At 38.7% G+C, this 27,259-nt stretch overlaps 2 protein-coding genes across 4 annotated transcripts; both read left to right on the forward strand.

The window, feature by feature from the left end:
- Window positions 1-2,998: 2,998 nt before the first annotated feature.
- On the forward strand, window positions 2,999-8,659 carry LOC119898468 (protocadherin beta-9-like). Its single transcript, XM_038712642.1, has 7 exons — window positions 2,999-3,105; window positions 4,726-4,794; window positions 5,308-5,471; window positions 6,153-6,200; window positions 6,278-6,367; window positions 7,508-7,594; window positions 8,388-8,659. The coding sequence occupies exons 1-7, from the start codon at window positions 3,024-3,026 to the stop codon at window positions 8,625-8,627; spliced, it is 780 nt and encodes a 259-aa protein (XP_038568570.1). The 5' UTR covers window positions 2,999-3,023; the 3' UTR covers window positions 8,628-8,659.
- A 258-nt stretch (window positions 8,660-8,917) lies between these two features.
- LOC119897805 (protocadherin Fat 1) lies at window positions 8,918-26,918 on the forward strand. Of its 3 annotated transcripts, none has more exons than XR_005443450.1 (24): window positions 8,918-9,019; window positions 9,260-9,353; window positions 9,452-9,570; window positions 10,502-10,675; window positions 10,755-10,883; window positions 12,067-12,222; window positions 12,727-12,907; window positions 14,305-14,438; window positions 14,549-15,499; window positions 16,152-16,277; window positions 16,655-16,906; window positions 16,984-17,082; window positions 17,764-17,936; window positions 18,539-18,690; window positions 19,577-19,884; window positions 20,906-21,016; window positions 21,896-22,087; window positions 22,723-22,820; window positions 22,906-23,067; window positions 23,474-23,662; window positions 24,527-24,604; window positions 24,695-24,731; window positions 25,110-25,314; window positions 26,662-26,918. XR_005443450.1 is itself a non-coding variant. In XM_038711786.1 (24 exons), exons 1-24 carry the CDS (start codon window positions 8,927-8,929, stop codon window positions 26,710-26,712), a joined length of 4,161 nt encoding a protein of 1,386 aa, XP_038567714.1. In that variant the 5' UTR covers window positions 8,918-8,926; the 3' UTR covers window positions 26,713-26,918. The 3 variants fall into 3 exon arrangements, 2 of the variants coding, with proteins under 2 accessions (XP_038567714.1, XP_038567721.1); XM_038711786.1 differs by having other exon boundaries at window positions 25,110-25,211; XM_038711793.1 differs by lacking the exon at window positions 25,110-25,314.
- The last annotated feature ends 341 nt before the right edge of the window (window positions 26,919-27,259 follow it).

The raw sequence follows: 27,259 nt of genomic DNA on the forward strand, positions 1-27,259 counted from the left end.
GGCTTTACATGCCAGCAGGTGGAGACAGTTGTTTGTGGCAGTGAGGCAGAGATCTGTTCAGTGGTGTGTCCAGGTGTGCTGCATGAATGATTAGTCATTCACGTAAGTCATGTGGACTGCACCACATGCTGTATGTGCGCAGCTAACATTTCTGATGGGTTCTGTTTGGGTGAAGTCCGTCTGTCTTAAAAAGAGACATTCTTTGCCAGAAAATATTAAAATTATCCACATAACACACACGATGAGCCCTGCAGGCGGACTGGAGCCAGTCGTGGAGGCCAAGAGTCTACTGAAGCGGCCAGCACCGCGACCAACTGTGGGAATGGGACCAGAGATAAAAACGGACTTTCCACACTGCTTTAAAACGTTAAAAAGACGGTGAAATTCTGATTTTGTCAGCTCAGAATGCTGAAGAGCTGTGTCATTTGTTCCGACATGGACTATCACAGTGCAGGAGATGTAGCCGGTGGAGGAGATGCAACAGTGTCGGCAGGCACTGTCCGCCGAAAGAGATCCGTATCAGGGAGACTCGAAGCCGCAGGTGCATCCGTTGGTTGGACCGGAGTGTCGTTAGACAAGGCTGCATAGCGGTAGGAGAGGCCGATGTGCGGAGGAGAGGCAGCCCCGTCCGAGCCTCTCTTGCAGCCACGGACCACCACTTCAGCCCAGGTTGACTGATGCTTCGGAGTCGAGCAGGAGGAAAGCCTGGGAAGGCTAGAGGGGTCCCATAACACGGTGTCCTGGATGTTAGCGGTTGCGCTAAGAAAAACAATCTGTTTGGCTTGTACTGAAGCTACATCCATAAAGCCAGTCAGCAGGGAATCTTTCTCTTTGAGTTCCTCTGAAAGTCGTCGGATGTCTTCCATAAGGTCAGCAATCTTTTGGTTCGCTTCCTTAAGGAGTGTGCAGTCCTCATGGGGCAGACTTATCTCGGCTAGCATAGTCGCCGGAGCTTTGTTATGGTCAGTAAGTTAGCGTTGATATCGTTTTTACGGTCATCTAGCTTAAAATCCATGTCAGATGACTAAAATCCTTAACCCACATAAAACTCAAGTTAAAAACTTAAGTTAAATAAAAATGATCTAAAAAATGTAATGTAAAAGTGTGAATTAAAACCAGATAAAAGTCAGGTTTAGACAGAGCCTCCGACAAGTAGTTACAGACGCCAATGCATGCGCACTCTGAAACAGTGTCCTTGGGTTGTCAGCTGTTTGAAACGTTAGGCATAGCCCATATGTTTTGTTAAAAACATAGTCCTTGCTGCTGTTATGAATAGGCCTATGATATTAGTTAAAAAGTTGGGGAAGAATGCTTTCTTTGGGGGTGGGGGGTACTGAAAGTAGTGTTTCCCATAATTAGCTTATAATTTGTATAATTATCAACGTGAACCGCAACATATTTCTATTTTTTTTACTAGGCACATTTAAAATCTTATTTGATTGAGGAGCATATATTTGTGCAGCACCTCCTCTCAAGCGCTTGCTCTCTTCTCTCTCTCTCGTGACACCACCGCACCCCATAAAAGGAAACACTGGAAAGTAATATGGTAATGGACGATTAACATAACTACTTACTTTTTTCACCAAGTAATAATTTTACTTTTTTAAGGAATAATAAGTAACTAGTAATATATTACAATTTCTGACTAACTTGCCCAAAACCGGCGTCTGGACGTCCTGGACACATCCTGACCATTTGGCCAAACTGGTGTGTGTGTGTGTGAACTGCATGCTTGGAGATACCTAAAACAATTCATTTGGGCAGAGTTAGGGCTGATATAAAACAATAATGATAATTATCGCAATATAATTTTCCTCAATAACAATATAATAAATGTTCAATATGTCGTCAATAAAAATTTGGTATTAATTAATTTTAATAACGAACAACTTAGCACTTCTATTAAAATATTTATTTTGTTGACAAAAAGGGACTAAAAAAAGATTTAACTTAATTTTACTCATGTATTTGTTGAAAAACAATTTTTATCATAGTAATTTTGAATGTTCTACCTCAGATTTGTTAAGTGATCCACTGTTTGGCATCAAGTGTCACATTCTGACCATAAAGTAAAGTTTAACTACACAATTAACCATCTGGTTTCTTCAATTTACACTCAGGAGCAAAAATCAGCCTTTAAACTTGAAAGAAAAAATTATTTGACATATATTGTGATAATTATCAATATCGAATGATATGAAATGTTTTTATTGAGATAACATTTTTGGCCATATCAACAAAGTTGGTAATTAAAGATATAAAGTATATAAATATAAAGTATAAATATAAAATATTAAGAAAAACTATGTGGATAAGAAAATATATAAAGTAGTATGGATATGCACAATATTTAAATTATTAACAGAATTGTAATAATGAACATAGTGAATAAATAGAAGCAGAAACTATTACACATTGAATATTATTATATTACATTTATTCATTTAGCTGACGCTTTAATCCAAAGCGACTCACAATTGCTATACATGTCAGAGGTCACACGCCTCTGGAGCAACTAGGGGTTAAGTGTCTTGCTTAGTGACACACTGGTGGATGGGTCACAGAGTCGTTGTGGCCCCGCAGTGTTGTTTTTACAACATAGTATTTCCGAATATTAATATTTATAATTTCATTAACAGTAAGTAGGTTCACTATATTAGTGTACATTTGAATAGTTTATTTAAGTCCTTTAACATTAAAATCTGTTTCAAAGACACAATACACATTTTAAAATCATTCGCAATGATGTGACAATCTACTGAAGGAAAACACAAAACGTCAAAACTCTCTTCTGAACACTAAAATTTCTCCTCATGTGAAGTTAAAACACGATTTGTTACACCATTTCAGGTGAAATGAAACATGGCCCTGCTCTTTGGCAAAGTCCACTGAACATTTTACAACCAGCCATAAAACAGGATTGCTGGGAAGGAGGGCAAGATGAACTGTGGACGCCTCTTTAACATCTGTGATTCAGGTGATCAGTTCAGTGTCGGTTTGCAGGTTTTGACAACCAAGCTAATATGGACACCGCTGGTTTGACTCGGATTTGCCTCCTTCTCGTTTTCTCCATTTGTGCGTGTGTCGTTAGGGGAAGTCCAATAGGTGAGTGGAGCCAGAATGGACATGTTTCCTAGAGTTTAGAAAAAGACAAATGCGGCGCAGATTTGATTTAAAACCGTAAACAGAAAGAAAAATTAGAACTATTTCCTGTCTGTGTGAGGGCCCTGGATTTTTTCTTATATTATAATGCTGATTGTGTCAGTACCAAGACACGTTTTTTTGTCCTAAACACAGATAGATACAGATACTCTGTGGCTTGACTTGACCTTGTGTCTGCATTGTATCTGCGTAGACTAAACTACGCTGGCTTAAAACTTTAATTATGCTGTCATATTAGTTTAATCCTGCCTCTCTTTGAGTTTAAGTCCAACGTCAGGTGCAATATGTAAAAAAGAGAACACTACCCTACAAGTGTTATATTTATAATTATTAATCTATGACTCAATGCATTTCAGACAATATGATGTAATAAACATGGTTTTCAGTAAAGTGTAATGCTAAATATACTGAGACACAACCACATTATTATATTTATGCTGATCAAGACAACAAGAGAATTTAAGATAATTTGACAATGGTAAAAACTAATATATACACATAATATATTTTTATGTACTTTAAATAGTTTTGTTTCAGACTTGAAACAATAACTTGTGTTTGTCATTTTGAACCAGTGTAGTTGTTGTGAGCACCACACATAAAAATCTATGTACTGTATTTATTTATTTTAAACGCACAAGGCATATTAATGAACATTTCAGTATAAATATTTATCATCTGTAGCCTCCGGCAGGTCATTACATTACGGAGGTCAATATAAGAAAAGTACAACAAACAATATAAAGAATACAATCCACCACAATAAAATCACATATAAATTGTAAAGTAAATATGTTGTAAAGTGCAAGTTATTAAGATATGCAGTTTAAAGTTTATGCAATTAAGTGCTATTCAGTGCAGTAAAGTGCTGCATCTAGTGTGGGAAAATACAACCAGCCATATGATCCCACAACTCTCATAAACACACACACACACTGTACAGATTCAATTAGTGATCACACAGTTGGTGTGCTTTGAGCCATCATTTAAAATGAGTTTGAATGCAGTGGTAAGTTGTTCCAGATCTCAGTACCGTTAACAAACAATACAGTCTGACCAAATGTTGTGCGTCTTTGTAAGGTACCACACACTCTCCTCCGGAAGAGGCCCTGGTTGCAGTTCTGCCACCACTAGTTGATTTCAGGTTAACATATTCACTTAATGGGGGTGAAGTAAGCCCATGTAAGATTTCTATATTGCATTTGTAAGTGACCCGTTTGTAAAACAGTATTCTACATGAGAAAAGATTGAATAAAGCTGAATAAAGCAACATTCTGGCTGCATTGTCTGGTAGCGATGGTTGTCTGAAGTTATAGAGTAAATTAGACAGTTGTTGCTATTTTTTTGGACATGATTTTTAAAAGTCAATGTGGGATGCACTGTAACACCTGTTTCACTCCAGTTCTTCTTCTTTCAGGAACACATTTGAGTGTGTCCTTTCATTTGGTCGTCATACAAACAGTTTTTTGAAGTTCAGTAGTGCACACAGGCCAGTGCAGATCTAAGAGTTTGTGATGCATCTTAATTAGTCTTTGAAGTCTTGTATTTTTTCTGTTCCTCAAGGTACTTCAGACATAAATTGCGTTGCAGGTAGCAATCAACATGTGGGTGCAGTGGATGAAGGATATACAGGTAAGATAGATATAACATTCATTTAAAATAGCAAAAAGTCACCTCATCCAGCAGCTGGGTCATTTTGCATTTTGAAGTAGATTTCTGAAAAACCCGTTCTGATGAAGCACAATAAGGGAAAGAGTTAGATTTTATTTCCTGCGGCCAAAAACCGTAGCCGCAGGATCAGATTTGTCCTGCAGGCCTCTTACCACAGGGCCATCCTTTATTTTCTTTTGTAGCTTAACAGTAGATCACAACCAGATTAATGTAATTGTATTTCTTCCCTCTGCTTTTCATCTTTTATTGGTGTGCAAGATGCTTTGTGTGCAAAACAATAGCACTGAGTGACACCATACCATCTGGTTAATACCAGGACCAGATTCTCCAATAACAATTCCTTTTTACTATCATTAATAAACAACTTTAGGATACATTTTCATTACCACCCATTTGTTTCTGAGAAATTGTGCTGTGTGGCCGTAGCTGACATGTTTATCCAGTCCTTCTCACAATGCCCTCATGGTGCTGCAGGGGATGTGGAGGTGGTGAAAGGGATCACAGAAGGAAGTGGTGTGAAGCTGGTGCCCTACATCTTCCCCAAACACCTGGAGTTTCTGGAGCTGAGCTTCACACTCGGAGACACCAACGCAACTGTTCGCACCAAGACGCCTCTGGACGCAGACATACTGGCAGATGTGAGTTAGTGAAATCCCGTCTCCTAGAAAGAAAGTTTATATTCTGTTCATGTGCAACAAATCCATTTTGTCGCCTGGATTGTGTTTTCTATCAACATAAATAAAAACATTATTACATTTTATCATTAGTTTACCCATTCATTTATTTGAATAAGGTTTTTTAAAAGTAAATATAGGTATTCGTTAAGGTTAGAGAAGGATTGTGGGTTAAAGGTAAATATCAAGACAAGATGTGTTACTTTGTTAAACATTTAACCCCAAAAAACCTTAACAAAAGTGTTTTTGTAGCACTAAAGGAAAGGTTCACTTTTTGTTTTTATATCTATCTTAAAGCAATACTTACACGCCCATGTGTCATAGAAAAAGTTTTTGGTTGCTGTAATTGATCTTCCTTTCCATGCTAAAGATATTTAATGTAAGTGATGGTGGACAAAATCCACACTATTCTTTTAATATGAGGCTTCAACACTTACTGGGTATCCAGATTCTTTTTAGTGCAAAATTCTCTCTTTGTCTTTTGCTGGACAGTTTCTTTGCTGAGCTGCAGTGGAGGGTGCAGGGTATCAACTCCAGCTTTAAAGATACTTTAATTATATTGAACTCATCTTCAGTGTTAGTTTTGCACTGAATCCTGTAAGTCGTCCCAACAGACCTTACTTTCCCTGTGTTCATGTCTTACAGACTGACAGCACCTTGTATTACTCTGTCATGTGTGACGGCCCAATTAAGGTGGGTAACATGTAAAAGCTGCAGTATACAATACATTAAGAAACCAAATATTTCAAAGTGTGTTTTTACCTTTGCAGTACAATAACACTCGAAAGCTGAAAATCAACGATCTCAATGACCACAGCCCGAAATTTACACAGAACCCCTACAGCAAGACTGTCTCTGAGGTAAGTCACCAAAACCCATGAGTAAGGGGTTGTAGACCCCCTGCATCAGTAGGTGATTTAAGTGGAATGAGGAGGGATGCCCTCCTGCTTAATAGCAAAATTACCACAATTCATCCTGCTTGTGTGCCTTTCGCCCTCTCAATCCTCTAGTAGCAGATAGTGCAGGGGCAGATGGGTTGTTTAGTTGAATGTTAGTCTGTTCTGCCTGACACAGTGATCCTTTATCTGAATGAGGTTTGTACAATCTATGGCCTCGACTGTGGCTCTGAAATATAACTGTGCTGTGTTTTGATAAATCCATGGTGCTGTCTGTTGGTGCTGAAGAAGCAGACAGGTATGTAATTGTGCCTTTTTCTTAGTCCGGCACTTCTGCAGTTTGGTTTTGAAACTATAATATTCTCTGCAGCAGATGGGGTGTGGGAAGGGAAAGTGTGGCAGCAGCCAGGTCAGAAATGAGCAGAACTTGGAGCAAAAGTGCCCTTAAATGCTCATAAACCTTTTATTATATGACAATGTAATGTAATTGGGTGCATTAGGCCATCCCCTCCCTGTTAAAAATGATAAGAAAATTCTATTATTACATAAATAAGCTCATCTGACATATTCTGGGACCACAGCAACAGAATGAGAATATTCACAAATGAATTTATTGACAATACAGCCAGGAAGTTGAAGCTGATGGCTCTGCGGTAGAAATATTCATATGTCCTTAAGACTGAAAAGATACACAACCTGTAAAAAAAAACACAGAGATGTGTTCTGATGATTGGCTAACTTGTCAGTGAGATTAAAATTTATTCCCAAAGTGAAACAGTTAAAAAAAAAAAGATCGGATGGGTTCTTGTGAAATTCCTGCAGATGAAGCCTAAAGAAATTATTTTCTCATCACTCAACAGTAATTTACCACAGGAGTCTTATGTGTCAAGACCAAAACACGATGTTTGGTGTTATTTGCATAAAATGTGCTTTGCCGTTTGATTTTGTCACACAGCATGATCTGTATCAGACTTAAATGTAAATTGTACACTGGCTTGATATGCAGAATCATCGGAATACTATTCTTGTTTGGTGTCAGTATTTTGTGACTCTGGTTTGTGCTGTTTATGTGCTGTGGGTTCACTCAACCGTTTCTTCTTTCAGACACAATCTGTGGACAGCGAAGTTCTTCGAGTGACAGCTGTGGACGCAGACAGCACCATAGAAAACAACTTAGTGACATATTCAATGGTAATTAGATGAACCCGTACTTGAAAAACGACAATGAATCTTTCCATTTACAGCACAGCTTGAAGTATTTACAAAGAGCACCTGAAGTAACGTTAAAATGATAACTTTTAAAGGTTATCCATTCATGGTGCTTCTCACTACACTGTGGAAGCTGAGAGTGGAGTCAGGTGATTATATATATTAACTAAATCCTGTCAAACCAAACCATGATGATAACATATTAAGATATTTCCGCTCATTGCAGTGAGAGTAACAGTGAAGAAAAGAGGCTTCTTGTACAAGAAAATCTGATTTTGTTTTGGCATCTTTGTAGAAACCAGACTTTGGTGGCTGGTTCTGTAGAGCTCAAAACTCTGCAAATAATGAAAAACACAACAAATACATGAAACACAAACAAACTGAACTACTGCAAATGCAACACAGACACACAGAATTATATTTAAATCAATAACTAGATTGAATTAAGATAACTTTATTTAAACAATTATTCATTTTGTCAAGGTGTGTTTTTGCCTCTCGCTAACGGATTCTTACAACAACAAGAAAAAAATGACTTTTATAAATTCTATAAACATACAGAAAAAGAAGTAAAAAATGACTGATCACACTGCTAACGTCATTGTGCTGCTATCTGCTATCATTCAGTTCAGATTAAAAAACTTTAGATAATTTGACTGGAAAATGGAAAAACAAAGTAAAATAAAAAGTCACCTTTGCCACTCTGAGCTTCCACAAGTGTTATAATGAGGAACAATATCCTGTGAGGAATGTGACGGTAACTTTTTTTCATAAGGAGCCAACTTCAGAGGACTTTGTGTTGACCAACTCAGGGGCTCTTATTTTGAAGAGACGTCTGAACTTCAATGTAGTCCAAGAGTACAACTTCAACGTGACGGCTAAGGTGGGTGAAAATATTTACACACAACATCTGCTCATGGAATGGACAGATGTTCTGACTTTAAGAACGCTTCAAAGGTTGGGAATCACCACAAAGTTTTTTTTGTCTCTTTTGTTAACCATATCATCGTGGTAAATCTGAATGAATGATACTTTGGTGCTCATTGTTTCCGTAAAATGAACGTTTAAAGTGTGAAAAATCCAACCGAACTAACGATGTGTAGCATGTCCATATTTGTATGCGCTAAGACCAGGCGTCTAATTGAGACCTGCCTTTACTTGTAAAAACATGCAGCCACACCAGGCCAGTAAAAGGAGCAGGCGTCTAATTGGGACTAATTGGATTGACGTTTTCCAGCTGTGAAGGACATGAGTGCTTGATTGATCTGCGTTGTCTGTTCCATTGTTCACTACAGGATAAGGGGGTTAAAGGACATGGCCGCTGTGTTAATTAACGTAGAGGACTTTGATAATTTGAATCCCTATTTCAGCCACAACATGTACCAGGCTCTTATCTCGGAGAATGAGGTGAGTCACAATGACAACCAACATTTTTTCCCCAAGAATCTATGCAAAAAAAGAAACACAGTGAAAGGTTTTGAGGTTTTGGTGCATTTCACCACAGTTAGTTGTCATTAAATTGTTATGTTTTTATCAATACCGTATGTTTTTATCTGAAAGTGCAATTTTAGGTAGATGTGTTTTTTTTAATTTTTTTTATTTGATCTACAGATTTGTAAAATTAACCTTGTGTGTTATATATTTCAGATTGGGGCTTTTCGAACCATAGAGCCAGAGGCGATAAGGGCTCAGGATGGAGACACTGGGATCAATGTGTCTCTAACTTACAGTATCAGTGCAGGTAAATGACAAGAAATAAAAGCTTTGAATTCAGCTCTTTTGAGGCAAATCGCACTAAATAAAAACACTAAATATTTAACATTCTCTTTGTTTGTTTAGTGTCTCCAGACAAGTATCAGACAAACTTCAACATTAATTCCAACACTGGAGTTGTGTCTGTGGTGACTGCCATAGACAGAGAGGAGATGAACAGCAATGTGATCTCTGTCAGCATAAAGGTACTGACATTTAAATTTGTGATCATTCATGGAGGTACATAACTGAGGTGGCGGCAACAAGCTTCTTTTTACCCAGTTTTAGCCTCAGCTTTTTCACCAAGTACAGCACACGTGGCTTAAAAGTCAGGGAGTCATCAATCATATTACCCAGGTATTTATAAGAGTCACGTAGCATTAGCACCTGATAGACAGAAGAAGTAGTAAGGACAGTGAATAGAGAGTTGAAGTCCATCGATGTTGGGAAATACAACAGTATGCAAGTGCATCAATGCATGTAAATCAGCAATAATTAGCGTCAAAGGCCGGTCACATCTCAACATTTGGTCTTGTTTCTTTGTGATTGGCAGCATCAAAAGCTTAAGGATACGCTGATACCACCCACCCAAGACTGTGACAGCAAATCAAAAACACTGTATTGTGTTTTTCATTAACATAAAGTGGAGAACTGTATGAAACTAAATGAGCTATAAGGATAACTTAGCCCTTCAGTGGACTTCGGTTTGCTTTCATTCAGTGTTGTAAAGTTCACAAAAGTGTAACTTGAATATGAATTTACAACATCCACTGTACCAAATCATCTCATTGCAAAAATATAATTCAGATTGTTGTTAATGCAGATGTAACTCATGGTTGCAGTCTGACCTCTGGTCAATTTATTTCCACATGTTGAGGATAATCAGACAAACTTACTGATGCACTGTAAGAATATGCAAATCAGAAAAAGCTTTATTGCTAAGTAGTTGTTACACTTACAAGGAATTTGCTGTGGTGACTAGGTGAGTAACAATGGACATAATATATAAATAAAATATGAGATTGACAAACCACGTGGATTTGGATTTAAGCAGAATAAGTGAAACTGTTCATATACAGAATACATCACAAAACAAATGAGTCTTAATGAATGATCTGTAACATTTTCTCCCTGCAGGCGGCCCAGGCAGACGACAGTGTGAAGACGGCTGATGCTGTGGTGTCAGTCACTGTTGAGGATGTGAATGATAATGCTCCAAAGTTTGACAAGTCAAACTACTCTCTAACACTTCAGGAAAATTTTCCTCTTGATGCTGTTCTGTTCAAAGCCGTTGTCACTGACCTGGACCAGGTAAGTTTTACTGAAAACCGCATTTGGAAAATGAAGAAATAATTTGTTAAGTAATATCTTACATGATCATCTTTCCCAGGGAGGATTTATGGGGACTTTGCAGATCCTTCCAGTATCTGCTCCTTTCTCTATCACTTCTGATGGGACGGTCAGAGTGAAGAACTCCACGGCTCTGGACAGAGAGACAACTGAAAGCATCACATTTCAGGTAAACTAGATTTTGGATTTAGCATGTAAATCTTTAAAAACAAATATATAGTTTCATTTAAAAGATGCTTTTAGCAAACCCAAACAGGTGGGAATAGTGCATTTGTTGATGATTATTTTCAACAGTGGATTAATCCACATCCACATGGCACTCTAATGAGTATTTGGGGCAGCAGAACAGTATATGTGGAACTGAGACAAATGTTAATAAAGGAACTTGTCAATCAGTGCAACACTGTGGCTCACTGACAACCTCAACATGCACAAAATATTCAGTTTTTTGCCCTTAATCTGAAAAAGGCTGAAGCTGTTTATATGGGTAATGAAAATGAATATTCCGCAATTCCCAGTTTGCTATGGCAAAGTCTTTCATAATGTTTAAAATAGGTGATTATTTGCTTCCGACCAGAAATGTAAGCTTTTCTCTTGAGCGTGCATGTCCATCCCAGCTTTGCAAACTGTGGCCTGGGTGGTTTGTTTACAACACACAGAGCTGACCCTAAACAGGCAAGAGGCCGTGCGGTGCAAACTGCTGTAAAAAGCCCTTTGAGACACACATTGAAAATCCACTATATCCAAAGAATGCTCCTAAAACCCAAATAATATTGGCATATCCCAGATGTTTGAATCAGAAAATGTTACAGCTGGAATAAGGCCAAAATTGACTCCACTGTTTACATGATTGCATCAAATGTGCTATATTGTCATATTCTGAATAATAGTGAAAAAGTAGTGTGCATGAGGTAAACATAGTCATCAATGATTTTTAATCATTTTTGGAGAACAATGGAGCTCTATGGTGCAGAGGAGGAAGATAAATCAAGCTTTGTGTACACAAACAATACCTGTTAGTAGAATACCTTGATCATTGTGGTCTTTTGATGGGCGTTGTTGACAAGAAAAAATATCACCAGAATTATCCTTTAATATACAGTATTTCAGCAAAAGATAAATGTTTTTATTTTCTTTCTTTATCTGCTGCTCTTACTCTGAGCGACTTAACAAGAGAAAGGAATTAGAGGCTCAGTTTCATGACCACTGATGGACAAATTAGACAGTTGAAAGGATTATCACTAAACTAAAAGGTCTACAACTACTTTGAAATTGTGGGAAACAAACAGTTGTATCTGGACCTCTTTATACTTCAAAATTTACTTAAATGGTTTTCTTTTGTTAACTAAAAGATTGAAGCAAAAGAGAAGGATCCACCCAACCATGTCACAGTGGCTCAAGTCAGTGTGACCCTTCTGGATGAGAATGACAACAGTCCTGCATTTACCAGTAGCAAGTACGAGGGAAAGGTGTTTGCAGATCAAACAGTGGGAATGTTGCTGGTCCAGGTGAGTGATTAAAGCAATTATATTCAATGTTACTCGAGTATGTACTGAATCTGAATAATCTAGCAACATAGTCCTGATTACAATATAAATCATGTAATCAGTGTTTATAAGGTCCATTAATTTGATCTACCATTCACATATCTTTGTTTCCAGTGTCAAGCAGGTGACAGCAGCAGCATAGGTACTATAGAAGTACAATATGGTTTTATACAGGGGCCCTGTTAAAGTTGTATGTGAGATTCTGATAGAAATAGATTTATATGAAAATAAAGTTCAGCTTATATTATTTTGAACAGTCCTTGTTTACATTTAAAAGTTGTCATTATTTGCAACATAAATAAGCTGTGGAGTTCCTCAAGGTCCCATTTCAGGTCTCTATTTTTTTCTTCCATTTAAAACTCACTGAGTTCAATGTTATATGTTGTGAACTGGCTGCAATGTCATTTTGATTTGACTTTTTAAGAATTGCTATTAAGATGAAGATTTGTATAACTTATCTCAAAGGTTAAGGCAGAAGATCCAGATGCTGACGCGAATGGGCAGATCAAATACTCTATTGACTTTGGGAACAACGATGGCTACTTCTCAATCGACGAAGACACTGGAAATATCACGCTGGCTAAAACCATTCCTCTGGTGGAAAACAGGATTTTGGAGTTCCCTCTCTACGTAACAGCCACAGATGGTAGATCTTGATTTCTTTGAGTTTCCACCACTACATGCAGCTTGCCAGAAATTCAAGAATCATCTATCCTGATTGTGATGATTCAGCCTGTTATAGTAAAAGAGCAAATCAGCACAATCATAACTGTTTAATCCACAAGAATGATTATTTGTGTGTGGCACAAAGCAGAAATCCAGTCCTACAGTAAATATCAATATCTTTCAAATTACAGTTGGTTCTGTTTCTGTATCAAGGGGCAGAATATTTTTGTTGGACTGCTGTATGTTGGTAGTGAATTCATGTCAAGCCTACACATTTGGCAGTATCACATTCTTTGTGATCATAAAATTGTTATCACGCCCTTATACAGTCTGATGATCTCAGGGACATAGCTTTATTTGCTCCAACTTTACCCCACTTTGATTGAATCGTTCAAAAAGGGTTTTTTCGTTTACATTTTGTAGCCCTGGACCATAGAGAGCTAGTTAAATAAAAGACCCTATTTTGACATTTTGGGGTATAAATGACTACTGTAATAGGTACAAAAGTTTGGAATTTCTTCCTGTAGATCATCAACTCATCATAATGTTGTCCTACACTTACTAAATAATAAATAAAGTATAACAATCTCAACCTGTTGTTGGCAAAAACAAGCACTTTTAATGGACATATATTTGACTGGCACATTTGCCCACAAGTTGCAGCTATTGCAGCCTGTTCCACGGGTGCCAGCTGAGGTGATAAACTGGAAAACCTTTTGTACTCAAAATGTATAAAATACCAGAATTCCCGTTAGCATTGATTTATACTTTTTGTTTACACAAGCTTCAAATAAATCCAGGTTTAACCTCTTGAACACTCAGTGTGAGTGATTAGTTGAGATTTGACACAGCGGCAACTTATGTTTTAATCCTATTTACAGAGTGATAAAACAAACGTTACAAAGTCCTGGGCTAAAATGATGAAGTGGTGGTTGTTTCATTGAACAGCATGTGGAAACCCCTTTTTCAATGGTGGAATCGGGACAATTCAGCAATCACAGCAGTTTACACAGTGATCGGTCAGGTTTGCGGAGGTGTGCAAATATAAATCTAACTTTTCACATAACTACTCTTTGTGATTATCAACCGAGCACTGCAACACCTATTTGTAAGATTCATCCCATCAGGACTACAAAGACAAAAAGTTCAACCTGGTTTGTTTGAAGTATACTGAGGCCTTGGTGCAGTGTTAAAAGCCCTGTGTACAAACCAGCCCTAGACTAACATAGGGGTAACTACAGCTGATTGTGGTAAAGTGTCAGCATGTCAACAGTTCCAGCTGCTCGTCCTAAACACATGCACCTACCTGTAACTGCAGAGACAGAAGGTAACACACTCAATATGTCATTAAGATGTTCTTTTCCACCTCTTCTCTAGGCGGCATCATATCCCGCTCTTCCTCAGCACAGGTGAACATTCGCGCTCCTGGCAACTCTAAGCCTCAGTTTTTACAAAAAGTCTACAGTGGCAGCGTAGAAGAAGAACAGGATCCTGGAGATGTCATTCTCAGGGTAAGTATAATTTGAATTATTGCACATAAATAACTTCTGTATCTCCACAAATTCCATGTAAGTAGTTAGTTAAATAATTTTTTAATCCTGCTCGTCTTCTTTGTGTTCAGGTTAACTTCCTTGCTACAGATGCTGAGCTGCCTGTGACTCTTCGAGTTGATACAGAAGCCGACAAGTTCGCCATCTCCTCCACCGGTGAAATCACCACCAAGGTGAAGCTCGACTACGATGAGGCCCCACACAACTACTCTGTGGCGATCTCCATCTCTGACGGGGTCAACAGTGACAATGCAGTCGTGGTGGTTCGAGTCACTGACATCAACGATAACAGCCCGGTTTTTACCCCCAGCTCTGTCACAAAGACAGTCCCAGAGGACGCAGAGGTAGGAGTCAATGTTACTGTTGTTCCTGCTACAGACAAAGACAGCAGCTTCAACAAGGAGATCAGGTACTCTCTGACAGGAGGAGAGGGGAGGTTCTCTATTGATCCTGTTTCTGGGATGGTGAGTGTGGCTGGTGCACTTGATAGGGAGACCAAGGCTGAGTACAACCTGCTGGTGGTAGCTGAAGACCAGGGTCGACCAGCCAGGTCGGCCACAGCCTCCCTGCTGGTCCAAGTGTCCGACATCAACGATAACGTCCCCAAGTTCTCGGAGGCTGAGTATCAGGTTGAAGTCTTAGAAACAGAGACAGTGGGTACAAGTGTTCTCGTCTTATCAGCTGTAGACCCTGACGAAGGAGCAAACAGGAGAGTTACTTACAGTATTTTCCGGCAAAGTCCCTCATCAGACCCCGCTGTTTTTGAGTTGGACTCTTCCAGCGGGACTCTGCGGCTGGTCCAGCCTCTGGACTACAGTGAGGAGAAGATGTACACCCTGATGGTTCAGGCCTCTGATGCGGGGACCCCCTCTCTGGTTGGGTACAGCTCTGTGGTGGTGAAGGTGAAGGACGTGAACAACAACCCACCTGAGTTCAGAAAGGAAAGCTATGACGTGGCCGTCTCTGAGAACCTGGCCAGCGGTGCGTCCATCCTGACCCTGGAGGTCACTGACAAGGATGAGGTGAGTTAAATCACCTGCTTCTGTGCTGGTTCTAAGCTCAGATTCTTTGTGTGTAGTTGTGTTCTCATGTGTAACTTTAAAAAACCTGCTGTTCTGGTTCACAGTCAGTGCAGTTGCAGGACATTTTGCTCTGTGATTATTAAACGGTAGCAGTGGAGTTAACACTTCTAACCTAAAACGCTCAAACCATACATCTAATATTTCTCCTACATGTTCCTCCGGGCCAGTGGGTCTTTGTGAATCAATTATTTTGCTGGCCTGATTAGTTATGGGAGACTTTTGTTTTGTGTTTGGTGGTGAGGGCATTGTACCAAGATGAAATGCTAAAGATGCTAGAGTTAAAAAAAAAAAAAAAAAAAAGGGAAATCAACATACAACTCCAAATGATGACAGAAGCAGCTTTGAATTTAAAGGCTTTGCATCAGATTAAACCAAAAATGAGATTAAATTTAATCTCCGACTTCAAGTTTGGACCTTGGCACCACTGCGTTACAGTCATAGTAATTTATTAAGACTGTTCCAGTCACTTCTCGGATAATATTTTATGGTACTTCAGATAAGTACCTGCAGCTTTTTCAGTGCTGATACATGAACTATGACTATAAAGTCATCAGAAATATTTAACATGTGTCGATCTTATCTTCATCTTCAGGGTGGATTCTCCAATGGTTACTTCCTCTACACCAACGATACCTTTGACATTAACAAACAAGGGGTGGTTTCGCTGAGGAAGGACGTCACCTTGGACAGAGAGACAAAGGACAGCTATGTATTACAGGTACAACATGATTGTGTTTCCTGTCTCCTGGTTTTTACCTTTTTTAAAAACATTTTATTATTTGGCAAGTGAGTATTTTGACCGTATCATCATTTTTATACATACTTTCTAACTCCAAGCTGTATAAAGCTGAATGCTTATTGGATTGAAGCATATCAGGTGTTGTGTATTTGTGTGATGAGGGAGGGTGTGGCCATTCCCATCACAAGTTTTCTTTTTTTATTAATAAAATACAAAACACATTTGAAAGTCTGTTTAATTAACCAAAACAACCTTGTAAAAACCCTGTCCAACTGCTAACTTTTTGTTTTATGAAACAAACTCCATAAAAAGGTCCTGGAAGAGAGCTAAAGCAGGTAATATCATGTCTGTTTCAGGTCGTGGCGGTGGATCAGGTCACTGACGGTTTGAGATCCACAGCTCAGCTCAACATCACCGTCCTGGACTACAACGACAACGCCCCACAGTTCCCGGCTATACCAGACCTCCTACAGTTCCCTGAGGGCGATTACTCTGAGGAAAATCCAGGAGAAATTTTCACCATCGTGCCCACGGACGCTGACCTCGGCCCCAACGGAGAGGTCACGGTCTCCCTCAGCTCCCCTAACCCACTCTTCAGATTCACAGAGGTGAGGTCAAGAGATAGGATTGTGGAAGTCTGTTTGCTGTCAGTGCTCAGACTCTGAGATCATGTGTTGTGTTGCAGGACGGGACGTTGCTGGCTGTTGGCTCTCTGGATCGGGAGAACAAGGACACTTACGAGCTGGTCGTTAAGGCCTCAGACAAAGGCAGCCCACAGAGAGAGGTAAGAGACAGCTGCAGGATGGAGAGACATGATGCTAATAATGCTAACACACACCTAAACTGTGATGAAATAATGTTTTACTGATGGAAACCCAAGATTTGGTTGTACAAGTCATTTACAGATCTTTTCAAAACTCTGTTTGTGTGAAATTACAGAATTGCAAGTATAACATTGTAGTTTTGCATGATCCATGTTGTGCAATGAAAAAACACTGAACTTATAGATTATGCTGCAATTAAATAGCCAGTTATGAAGGAAAAACACTAAAAGGTTCAGTTACACCCAACATGTAGACTTGTAATCAGATCACACTGAAAAGCTGAACAGCGCTTGGAAGAATTGGTTCACTTCGAAACATGAGTGTCTAAAACTGAAAACCAACACATTTTGAAATGACAGAAATATATTAGTATGAAAAGAGGAAGTAGATTAACACTGAGAGTACCAGAACTGAGCTTATGTTCAACAGACAGTTAAGTTCATAAGTTCATAAGATATAAGGCAGTAACAACGTTCACCAGCATGATGAAGGAGCAGCAGAAGTAGACGATAGATGATGAAGTTTGTGTAGTTTAATAATTGAAATTGTAATTAATTATAATAAACTGATCCAAACATAGATTCAAATCTAAACCTCCCTTACTAAAATAGTTCTTTATTAAACTGCCTCCCGTGCACCAGAACATCACCACCATCAGAGTGAGAATCATCGACGTCAACGACAACAGACCTGAGTTCAGCTCCAGCAGCTACGTCAGCAGCATCCTACTGAAAGACGCAGAGAAAGGGAAGCTGCTGCTGACGCTGTCGGCCACCGACAGAGACGTGGGGAACAACTCGCTCATCACCTACAGGTCAGTTCAGCTGTTATGTCACTGACTCGACCTGCTAACACCAAGCTAAGGAATCAAACTCAGGGTCTGCTGTGGCAGATTTCAAGGACTCAGAAAAGGTGTGTTTTTAACACATCCTAGCTTTAAGTCCTGGTGAAATTCCTTCTTTTTAAACTGTTTCTGCACAAACTCCTGTCTCTAAGAATTTATTATTTATCTGTACACATCAGTTTGTTTCCTCAGACTGACTTATACAAACAGATTTGTTCTTTAGCGGCAATGGATGGATTTGCAGTTTAAATATGACATTATATAAGATAAACTTAATTTTAATTGGCATTATTTGGCACAACTATAGGTCCTCTAACATTGCTGAGGTTATTATCTTTTTGTCTGCTTATTTCCAACAGCAGGACTTGAAACTCTGCAGTGAGAAAGTCTTCTTTTTATTATTAGGTGACATTTTTGTGAATGAAACTTTCCCAAAAACACAACACAGAGGGTGAGAGAGGTTTATAGAGAGGGTTAATGTAACACGAACATGTTTTTGCTTGAAAGCATGAGTGTGTAATCTCCTAGTTTATTTTAAGTTAAATGTGTTCTTTCACTCTCTGCTTTTGTAGTTTCTCTGCAGGAAGTTCCCCATATTTGGCCGTAAACAGTGAGACCGGAGCCGTGACTTTGACCTCTGACCTTGCTGATGTCACAGAGGACACTGTGCTGGTGCAGACAGCCATTGCTGAAGACCACGGCCAGCCTCCTCTGAACTCCACAGGTCAGTCTGACTGCACCAGAAGGTTTTACTCAATGTTAGTAAATTAGCATGTTATCTAGGTTCAAATCACCATCATCATTTATTTAATTAGTATTGTAAGATCTTAAAATGATGATTTTGCATTGATGGAAGTTACTTAAATCAAACTTACAATATTACATTACCATGTAAAAACTTACATTTTAAATAAATAAAACTCCAGTAACTCGTAGTATTATCAGCAAATTATACTTAAAGTATCATAAATCCACCATTGTGTCCCTGAGCAAGACCCTTAACCCCTAGCTGCTTCAGAGGCGTGTGACCTCTGACATGAATAGCAATTGTAAGTAGCTTTGGATAAAAGCATCAGCTAAATGAATAAATGTAAATGAAAGTACTCATTATGCAGAATGGCATTAACACATAATCATCATTTCTGTGTTGTTGCAGCTCATTTGAACTACTTTAGAATCTGAAGGAGCTTTATTGCCAAGTAGTATTTTACACGTGCAAGAAATTTGTTTTGGTGATGAGGTGCTACACTTAGACAAAAATACAGTTAACATAAATAAATGTAGAAATATGTAAATATGGAATAGAAAGAGGCAAGTTATAAAAGAAAAATAAAAGAATACAGAATAAACGTGGCAGATATTATTTACTATTCCAGTAGTTAAAACTATAATTGATCCTATTTTATAAGATGATCACGTTTTGCATCTAAAATACTTTTGTGTCAACCAAACTTAAAATGAGAAGCTCATCACTTCATCTATTCCAGAGGATTTTCCCAGGAAAGACCTTTTTAACCATGTTTAGAAGAACAAACAAAAAGAAAACCTTGCAGAACAACAGTTTCCTCACGATAAAAAGTAGTTTATTTATGTATGTGTGTTGCTTGCAGCCCGTCTCGTCGTCAATCTGAGGCTGGTCAGTCTGGTGGAGGGCGTGGCCTTCAAGAGCTCCTCCTACAACTTCAGCCTACCTGAGAACCAGCCGGCGGGGGTGACTGTGGGGAGCGTCTGGGCCTCCTCAGGAAGTGACATTTATGACGTCGCCTACACGATGAAAACACACACTGACCTGTTCTCCGTTGACGCCAGCGGAGCCATCCTGACCAGAGCACAGCTGGACAAAGAAGAGCAGGACTGGTACATCCTGGAGGTGGAGGCAGTGGACACAAGGACCCCCCCTACGTCAGCCATTGCAATGGTATGATCTGTTGCTTTACAAATATTAGGGTTTTTTTTTAAAAGTGTATTTACAGCTTTGTCCTAAAGACAATATTTCAGGTGATTATTGAAGAAAAGAAGCAGCTAGAAAATCCCTGCAGAGCTCAAATACCTGCACAACCCTTTCACAAACGTTTTTAATAGTCAAAATAAACATAAACATGTGATTTAAAAAACAGTCTGGGAATATGTCTCTGTGAGGGTTATTCCACTTTCTCAGACATGTTCTAGTGAGTATCCACTAGGCTATTGCCAGTAGTGGAAAAGGGATTCAGATCCTTTACTTAAGTGAAAGTACATTTACATTTATTCATTTAGCTGACGCTTTTATCCAAAGCGACTCTTATGTCAGAGGTTGCACGCCTCTGGAGCAACTAGGGGTTAAGTGTCTTGCTCAGGGACACAATGGTGGATGGGTCACAGTGGGGAATTGAACCCGGGTCTCTCACACCAAAGGCAGGGGTCTTAGCCATTGCCACCACCTAAATATATGATATTATACTGATATATGATATCATACTGAAGGAAACAATATTTTTACGCCATTAATCTTATTTTCATTGAAAAACAGAAATGATTATGGTGTGATTTTTGAGGGGACTGGTACCAAACAAAGATGATTTCTTAATACTATGAAGTGACATCTCTGCAGTATGACAATATCTAATTTATAAATTATAACTCTGATCTGGGGCTTGTGGGAAGTGATGTTCGTTAAAGTTTTAAAACATCCCACTCTACACAGATAGAGTGAACGTCATGACACACTGTTCAGTTTACTCTGCAAGGATGATAACAAAAGTCAGAGTGCGCTCTTTCCTTTGAACAGGTAGAGTAACTGGAACTTACTTTGGCTCTGCATACATTTGTCTTACACCAAATAATCCTGGATTTGGTGTGTTTTTCTGCTAAGATAAAAAACAGTAAACACACAAAAAGTGTAACTCTGGTGTCCGAACTGATTCACAGAAGTTCTCTGCTTCCATTTTCTTGTCTCTCAGGTCAGAGTCCAGGTCGAGGACGTAAACGAGTCTCCGTGGTTTTCCCGCGAGGTTTATAAAGCCTCTGTACTCAGCATCGCTCCGTATAAAACCCCCGTCATCCATGTCAAGGTAAACACACCCAGCTTCTGTCACTTTCCATTTGTCAGGAAAATATCCTCATTTCAGGAGACTGTAATAAAACCACAGTGAATGAGATAAGGGCAGAGGCTACATGTGTTGCTCTACAGCACTGTTACTGTGGCAGCGATAAACAGGAGTTGTGTATTTTGTACTGAAAACGCTGAGCCGGCTGTTTTACACTGAGGGTTGTGGTTAATGTGTCAGTGAGCAGCAGTAAAACACGTCACATCAGCAGGGATCTGGATCAGACACGGTGTTATCTGAACGCTCACTGCAACATTTCACAGCTTTTCATGACAGAAACTCTCCGACTGAGTCACTAGCTGAGAGAAACGGCACAGAAATGAGTCATACGTTCAAAGGTTTGAGTCTGTATCTCCAACAACTGAAGTGGAGGCCCAGAGAGGCTGAGTTCAGTAAAGCATGATGGATAAATTCAGCAATTTGAATCCATTTACTGTTAACTTTTGTGTCAACTGTGGAGAATACGGTATGTTAGTCCCATCAAGTGTTTTGAATATTACTCTGATTTCTGATCTGGCTTATTCTTATTCTTTACAACTTTAGATTGGACTCACATGCACAAAATAACACCATTCAGTGTAAAACACTCACAACCAAAATTGAAATGTTTATAACAGATATAGCCACAATATCTCTGTTTTCGTGTTGAGGAACAATGATGTTATTGTTGAAGCTTTTAAAATTCCCTAAAATACTTTCTAATCAAGTATTTGTGAAGTTCTCTTGCTGCTTTGTACGTTATGTTACTTACACAACACAGTTTGTCCACCAGATAGCGCTGACAGCTTTACTTTTCAAACATCTGACCTTAATGAATTGCATTATTTAATTTACTTAAAATAGGCTTCAGACCATGATGTCGGTGAGGAGGGTCAGCTGGTCTACAGTCTCTCAGCAGACAGTCCTTATTTCGACGTGGAGCCGTCCTCAGGTCTGGTGTACGTGGTGTCGGCAGTGGGTCTGGCTGGACAGCAGGCTCAGGTGGAGGTGAAGGCCACAGACCCCCGAGGACTTGAAGCTACAACCAAGGTGGAGGTGAGTGTGGAGGGCTGGGTGGAGTAGTTCACAGCGGCGGAGGAAAAATGTTTAAACATTTTTATAAAGTGAGAAAAACGTCCAGGAGATTCTTCTTATGATTCTTAGTGTTGTTGCCATTTTCTTTCTTCTGAATTAAAGAAACTAAAAAAACAAACAAACAAAGAAACAGCAACAGCTCCAATATCTCAAAACAATGTGACAGTACTGAGTTGGTAAAATTACTTTCACCAAAAATAAGAAATTGCAGAAAGACATGCTGAAGTCATGGTGAGACACTAAGCTGTATATAAAAGTGGAATTAACAAGTGCCCAATTTCAAAAAACACCTAACAATGGTACATTTCACCCACTCTATATCTAAATGAGTGCACTCGACTCTCATGCTGATATAAAATAGATATAAAGGGTGAGAAAAAAATTAAAGACCCTCTTCTGCCCTCCCCTCAATAATGAACCATTAATTAGTCCTTAAGAAATCTGTATAAACTGCAGATGTTAGTGATCTTAATTTATTTTACCATTCCTATAAATTTTGTTCTCATGACTTTTTACATGTAATGAAAAAAAAACAACTTAAGGAGTAAAAAGCATTCGATTCCTACACACCCACAACAGTGCTCTTCTGCCCCCAGGTGGCGGTCCAGGGAGGTGCGAGCAGCACTGACATGGTGGTCATCTCCCTCAACCAGCCTGCCAATGCTGTGGAGAAGAAAGTCCCACAGCTGGAGAAGTAAGCCGAGTTTAGCTCATGATCAATTCATAGTTATTTTTAAAGTGGTCATATTAAAGCGTAATATAACCTTTTTAACTCTCAGGTCTTTAGGTTCGGCTCTGGGCTGGACCGTGGACATCATCGAGGTGTGGAGCGATAACGGAGGAGCCTCTGAGTCCAGATCGCTGAGGGCGGCTGTGAAGACTTTGGTCAGCTTCATCAGTGTCGACGGAAGGGAGGTCGTTTCATCTGAAGAGGTCACAAAGTAAGAGTTAGATTTTTAATATGGTTTGCCAGAGACACATTTAAAGTTAAGGCAAAGCAGTCTGAACATACTTCTATTTTAAATATCTTATATTATAGTTAACTTACATTTAATCTCTGCAGCCCTGCTCCATAAATAAACATAAACGTAAGCAAAATAAAAGTCTGTATTTATCCAAAGAATGAATTTTTAAGAAAAAGTCTTTAACCATATCACTAAACAACCAATGAAATAATATATCTGTATTTTAAGAAAACATTCTCACTTTGTCAAACTTGTTTTCAGGTAACATTTCTTCACATCTCTCAACTGTCATAAGATATGTCATGCGACAGGTCAAAAATCCGATCAATCGTGTTGGAGCTGTTACTCTCAGGTCCGTAACCATGCCTCTGTTATCCATCAGGAAGTTGCAGAGCCAATCAGATGCTGTGAGGGCGGAGCTAGTCAAAGTGTTTGGGGATGGTCTTCAGTTTGACCTAGAAATGAAACCTCAAAGCCCCGCCTCTGACGACCAGGCTGTGGTCATCGCTCTGGGTGTCCTGTTGGGCCTGAGCATGCTGGGATGTATTGTTGCTGTTGCCTTGATCATCGGGTGAGACTGTGAATCATCAACAGATGAATTGTTGAGGATTTAACGCACTAACACTATCTAAGCAGCTTAGCAGGCGACCCGGTGGGCTTTAAGACGTTTTATTCACCCAAAGAACGTCGGTAAAAGCCAGACCAGGCTTCTAATGGAGACCTGCATTTATTTGTCAAAACATGTAGCCACACCAGGCCAGTAAAAGTGACAGGTGTGCAATATTATTTTTTTTTTATAGGTATGTCAGATCATTTACAGATCGTTACCGCTGCTCCAAAAGTGGACAAAAGAATCTGAGAATTGCTGGTTTCATTTTCTTTTGTTTATTGAGTGTTCACTTCCTGCTCCCCATCATGAGCACTATGTGTTCACCTTTCTGCTATTTTGGCTTGAACCTTGGTCGTCCCAGGCCTTTCTGTGTTCTCCTCGTGTGTGCGTAGGGTCTCTCCCACCGTCAAAAGACATGCAGGTTAAATTGGTGACTCTAAATTGCCTGTAGGTGTGAGTGTGGGTGGATTTTAGACGCAGCTGCTCAGATTTCCATCAGGTTTCTGACTTTTACTTTCAGAATTTAGAGTCTATTATTAAATACGTCTCGTGAAGTTATTTTCTTCTCTAAAATCAGAATTAAAGGTTGTAAAAAAGAAACCTCAGAAATATACCATAAAATAATAATTAGGTGAATTGTTTAAAATAACGATAATGAAAATAGATTATATTTGAACAATAGAATAATATAATTGTTTAAATTAAAGGAACAAATTAATAGAGATATTAGATACTAGCTGAAGCTATACTGACAGCACCAGCACACACGATTTTAGATCAGGATGAAGGAAGTTAAATATATCAACATGTGTTTAACCATCTCAGGTTCAAGAGGACCCAGAAACACCAGGAGGATTCTGACAAAGAAAGTTTTGACATCAGCCAACACGCTGAAGGTTACACGTAAGTTCACTGATAAACTTTTCCTGTTAAAATGTCACCACAGTTGTCCGTTTGAAAGATATTTAATAGAAATCCCCCGTTATGTTTCAGGAACTGGTCTCAGAAGATTCCTGAAACATCTGAACAGGTAAATAAAAGGAAAGAAATCTCTCAGATCTACCATGCTGTGTTAATGCCATTGTAAATAAAACATAATTAAGATTAAAGTCTTCTGAAGTTTATATAGATATTTATATTCTTTGATTAAAGTGGAACATTTATTATTAAACTAACAAATTTACGGTAAAAAAACGTGATATTCCCTTATATAATAGTGGTAACTTCACCAGATAAAACCCATTCATTCAGAGAAACACAAATTTCCAAGAACAAAAACTTGGGATAGTCTTTGAGATTAAACTGGGAAATTAACGAGGTAAAACTCACTGATTTAGAGAAAGAAACTCAGAAATGGATGATAAAAAAAAAAACTTGGATTTTCTCATAATGAGTGATTTGTGTTTAGACAAAACAACCGGAGGACGAGCAACAGAGGACGGACAGAAAGGCAGCTCAATGGGACAAACAGGCAGACGATGACTGGACGGTGAAGATGGACAGAGACAGTGTGAGAGTTAAACAGGACAGACAGAAAGATGACATGTCTTCTGTCTGATCTGAACACAGCAGCTTTCAGTCTGTCTGTATGGAGTCTGCAGAGAGCCACTAAAGTAATTTGAGACTTTTTAATTATATCTAATATATAAATTAAAGGAAAACAAAAATTTATTTTAGACCAAAGGCTGTTAAGTGAGTTATAAACTGGAATCAGAGCTTCAAAATCTGTTCGCTACGTAAAAAGCCAGCGTAATAACTTGTTTTTGTGAGATGGCATGAATGGGTTTCTCTAAATCCAAGCTGAACATTCAATTCAATTCAATTTTATTTATATAGCGCCAAATCACAACAACAGTTATCTCACAGCGCTTTTCATAAAAGAGCAGGTCTAGACCGTACTCTATGATGCTATTTACAGAAGCCCAACAGTTCCCACCAAGAGCAGCACTAGGTGACAGAGGCAAGGAAAAACTTCCTTTTAAGAGGCAGAAACCTCGAGCAGAACCATGGCTCAGGGTGGGCGGCCATCTGCCTCGACCGGTTGGGGTGAGAGAGAGAGAGAGAGGGATGTAAGGAGAGAGAGAGGGGAGGGAGTCAGCCTACACAATATACACACAGAGGTACAGACAGTGAAGGTAATGTTGCTATAGACTAAATGAAAAATGGTACAGATATTTATAATAGTAACATGTGACCTCTAATTCTTCCTGTATGATTTATTTATTGCCTTGCTGTGGCTGCTGAGTCTTCTTCTTCTACTACTACTTCTTCTCCATGACTATTAAGAAGCCTCTGAATTAAACCTAGTAAATTGATGTTTCTCTTCAAATTGTATTATTGTTATTTCTCACTTTATAAATGCATAATTTAAGTGCACAATTAATAAAACTGTTTTTAAATGTACAAGTCGACATTAAATTACTCGACTGGGACACTTGAGCCTCCATACAACCAGACACCACAGCAGCTGATTTTATTTTTTAAGTGAAGTGAGAAAAATCCTGATCATAAACATAAATGGCACTTCATATTTCAAATAATTAAAATAAGCCGATTTATTTTGGAAACAGGAAAAACGCTCCTGCTGTGATTCAGTGTCAGATTTCTGTGATTTTTTTTCAACTTAAAGAAAAAATATTTAACACTTGGTAGAATATTTTGGAACAAACATATGTGTTGCTGTAAAGTTTAGGGTTCACTGTGGATCTTTTCTGTCTGCAAGTTTAATTATAAATATTTTACATTGTTACAATTTATTTTACCAATTTTTTACCACAACTCTGCAGGAACACCACTACCTGTGGCACAATGAACAGACCAGAGCCATTATTAAGAGCCAAGAGTAGAGCTTTGGCCACATTTAAGATGAACATCTGACATTGTAACATTATAGATAAGAAGCCTAATAAGTCTCCTTTAATATTTGTGTGTTTGTGTATTGTCTGTCTGTGTATTTGCAGCATTCACACCCAGTGATCAAAGATGTGAACAAAACATCTGAATGTTTCTAGTTCGGAGCAACCAAGCCATTATTCTGCCTCCACTAATGTGACGAAAACTTTAGATTTGTTTTAAAATTGTTTCCTAAAGTCAGAGGGTTTGAACTCAAAACTTGCTTTAACATCAAAAACCCCACATTAGACTTTTACCCGTCCACAGTAATCCAGCTGTGAAACACGGATTATAAAAAGTAAATAAAGCATTTGTTTCATCCGGAGTTGTTTCGTTTCTCTTCATTCTTCATTTCTCTTCTTCGTGTTAAGCACTTTTCATGGATGATGTCCACTACAGTGGATGGATTTTTGGTTATAGTATAATGTCCCGACCACCACGTGGTGGACCCCCAAAGTGTACAATTGGGTTTGGTTTTGGTCACATCTCCGTCATTTGAAGATATTGCAACATAAATTCAAAATAGCGAACGGAAAAGCAGCATCTCAGGTAATAAATACTTTTATTCTCAGAAAACTAAATAAATGTGATGTCAGACATACTTTAATCCGGATTTTAATTATATATTTCTTGTACATTTTTTTCTGTGACTGAAAATACATCGGT

This window comes from Micropterus salmoides, unplaced genomic scaffold (genome assembly GCF_014851395.1).
Source record: "Micropterus salmoides isolate LMB-PRFRI ecotype aquatic unplaced genomic scaffold, ASM1485139v1 Ms_hic_scaffold_1, whole genome shotgun sequence".
In the NCBI taxonomy this organism is placed as follows: Eukaryota; Metazoa; Chordata; class Actinopteri; order Centrarchiformes; family Centrarchidae; genus Micropterus; species Micropterus salmoides.

Bases quoted from the DNA above. Each gene is read 5' to 3' on its own strand.
- LOC119898468 (XM_038712642.1), top strand. From the start codon at position 3,024: ATGGACACCGCTGGTTTGACTCGGATTTGCCTCCTTCTCGTTTTCTCC. The intron at 5,472-6,152 runs GTGAGTTAGTGA...CATGTCTTACAG, and splicing joins ACGCAGACATACTGGCAGAT to ACTGACAGCACCTTGTATTA. The intron at 6,368-7,507 runs GTAAGTCACCAA...TTCTTCTTTCAG, and splicing joins ACAGCAAGACTGTCTCTGAG to ACACAATCTGTGGACAGCGA.
- LOC119897805 (XM_038711786.1), top strand. From the start codon at position 8,927: ATGGCCGCTGTGTTAATTAACGTAGAGGACTTTGATAATTTGAATCCC. The intron at 12,908-14,304 runs GTAGATCTTGAT...CCTCTTCTCTAG, and splicing joins CTACGTAACAGCCACAGATG to GCGGCATCATATCCCGCTCT. The intron at 21,017-21,895 runs GTAAACACACCC...TACTTAAAATAG, and splicing joins CCCCCGTCATCCATGTCAAG to GCTTCAGACCATGATGTCGG.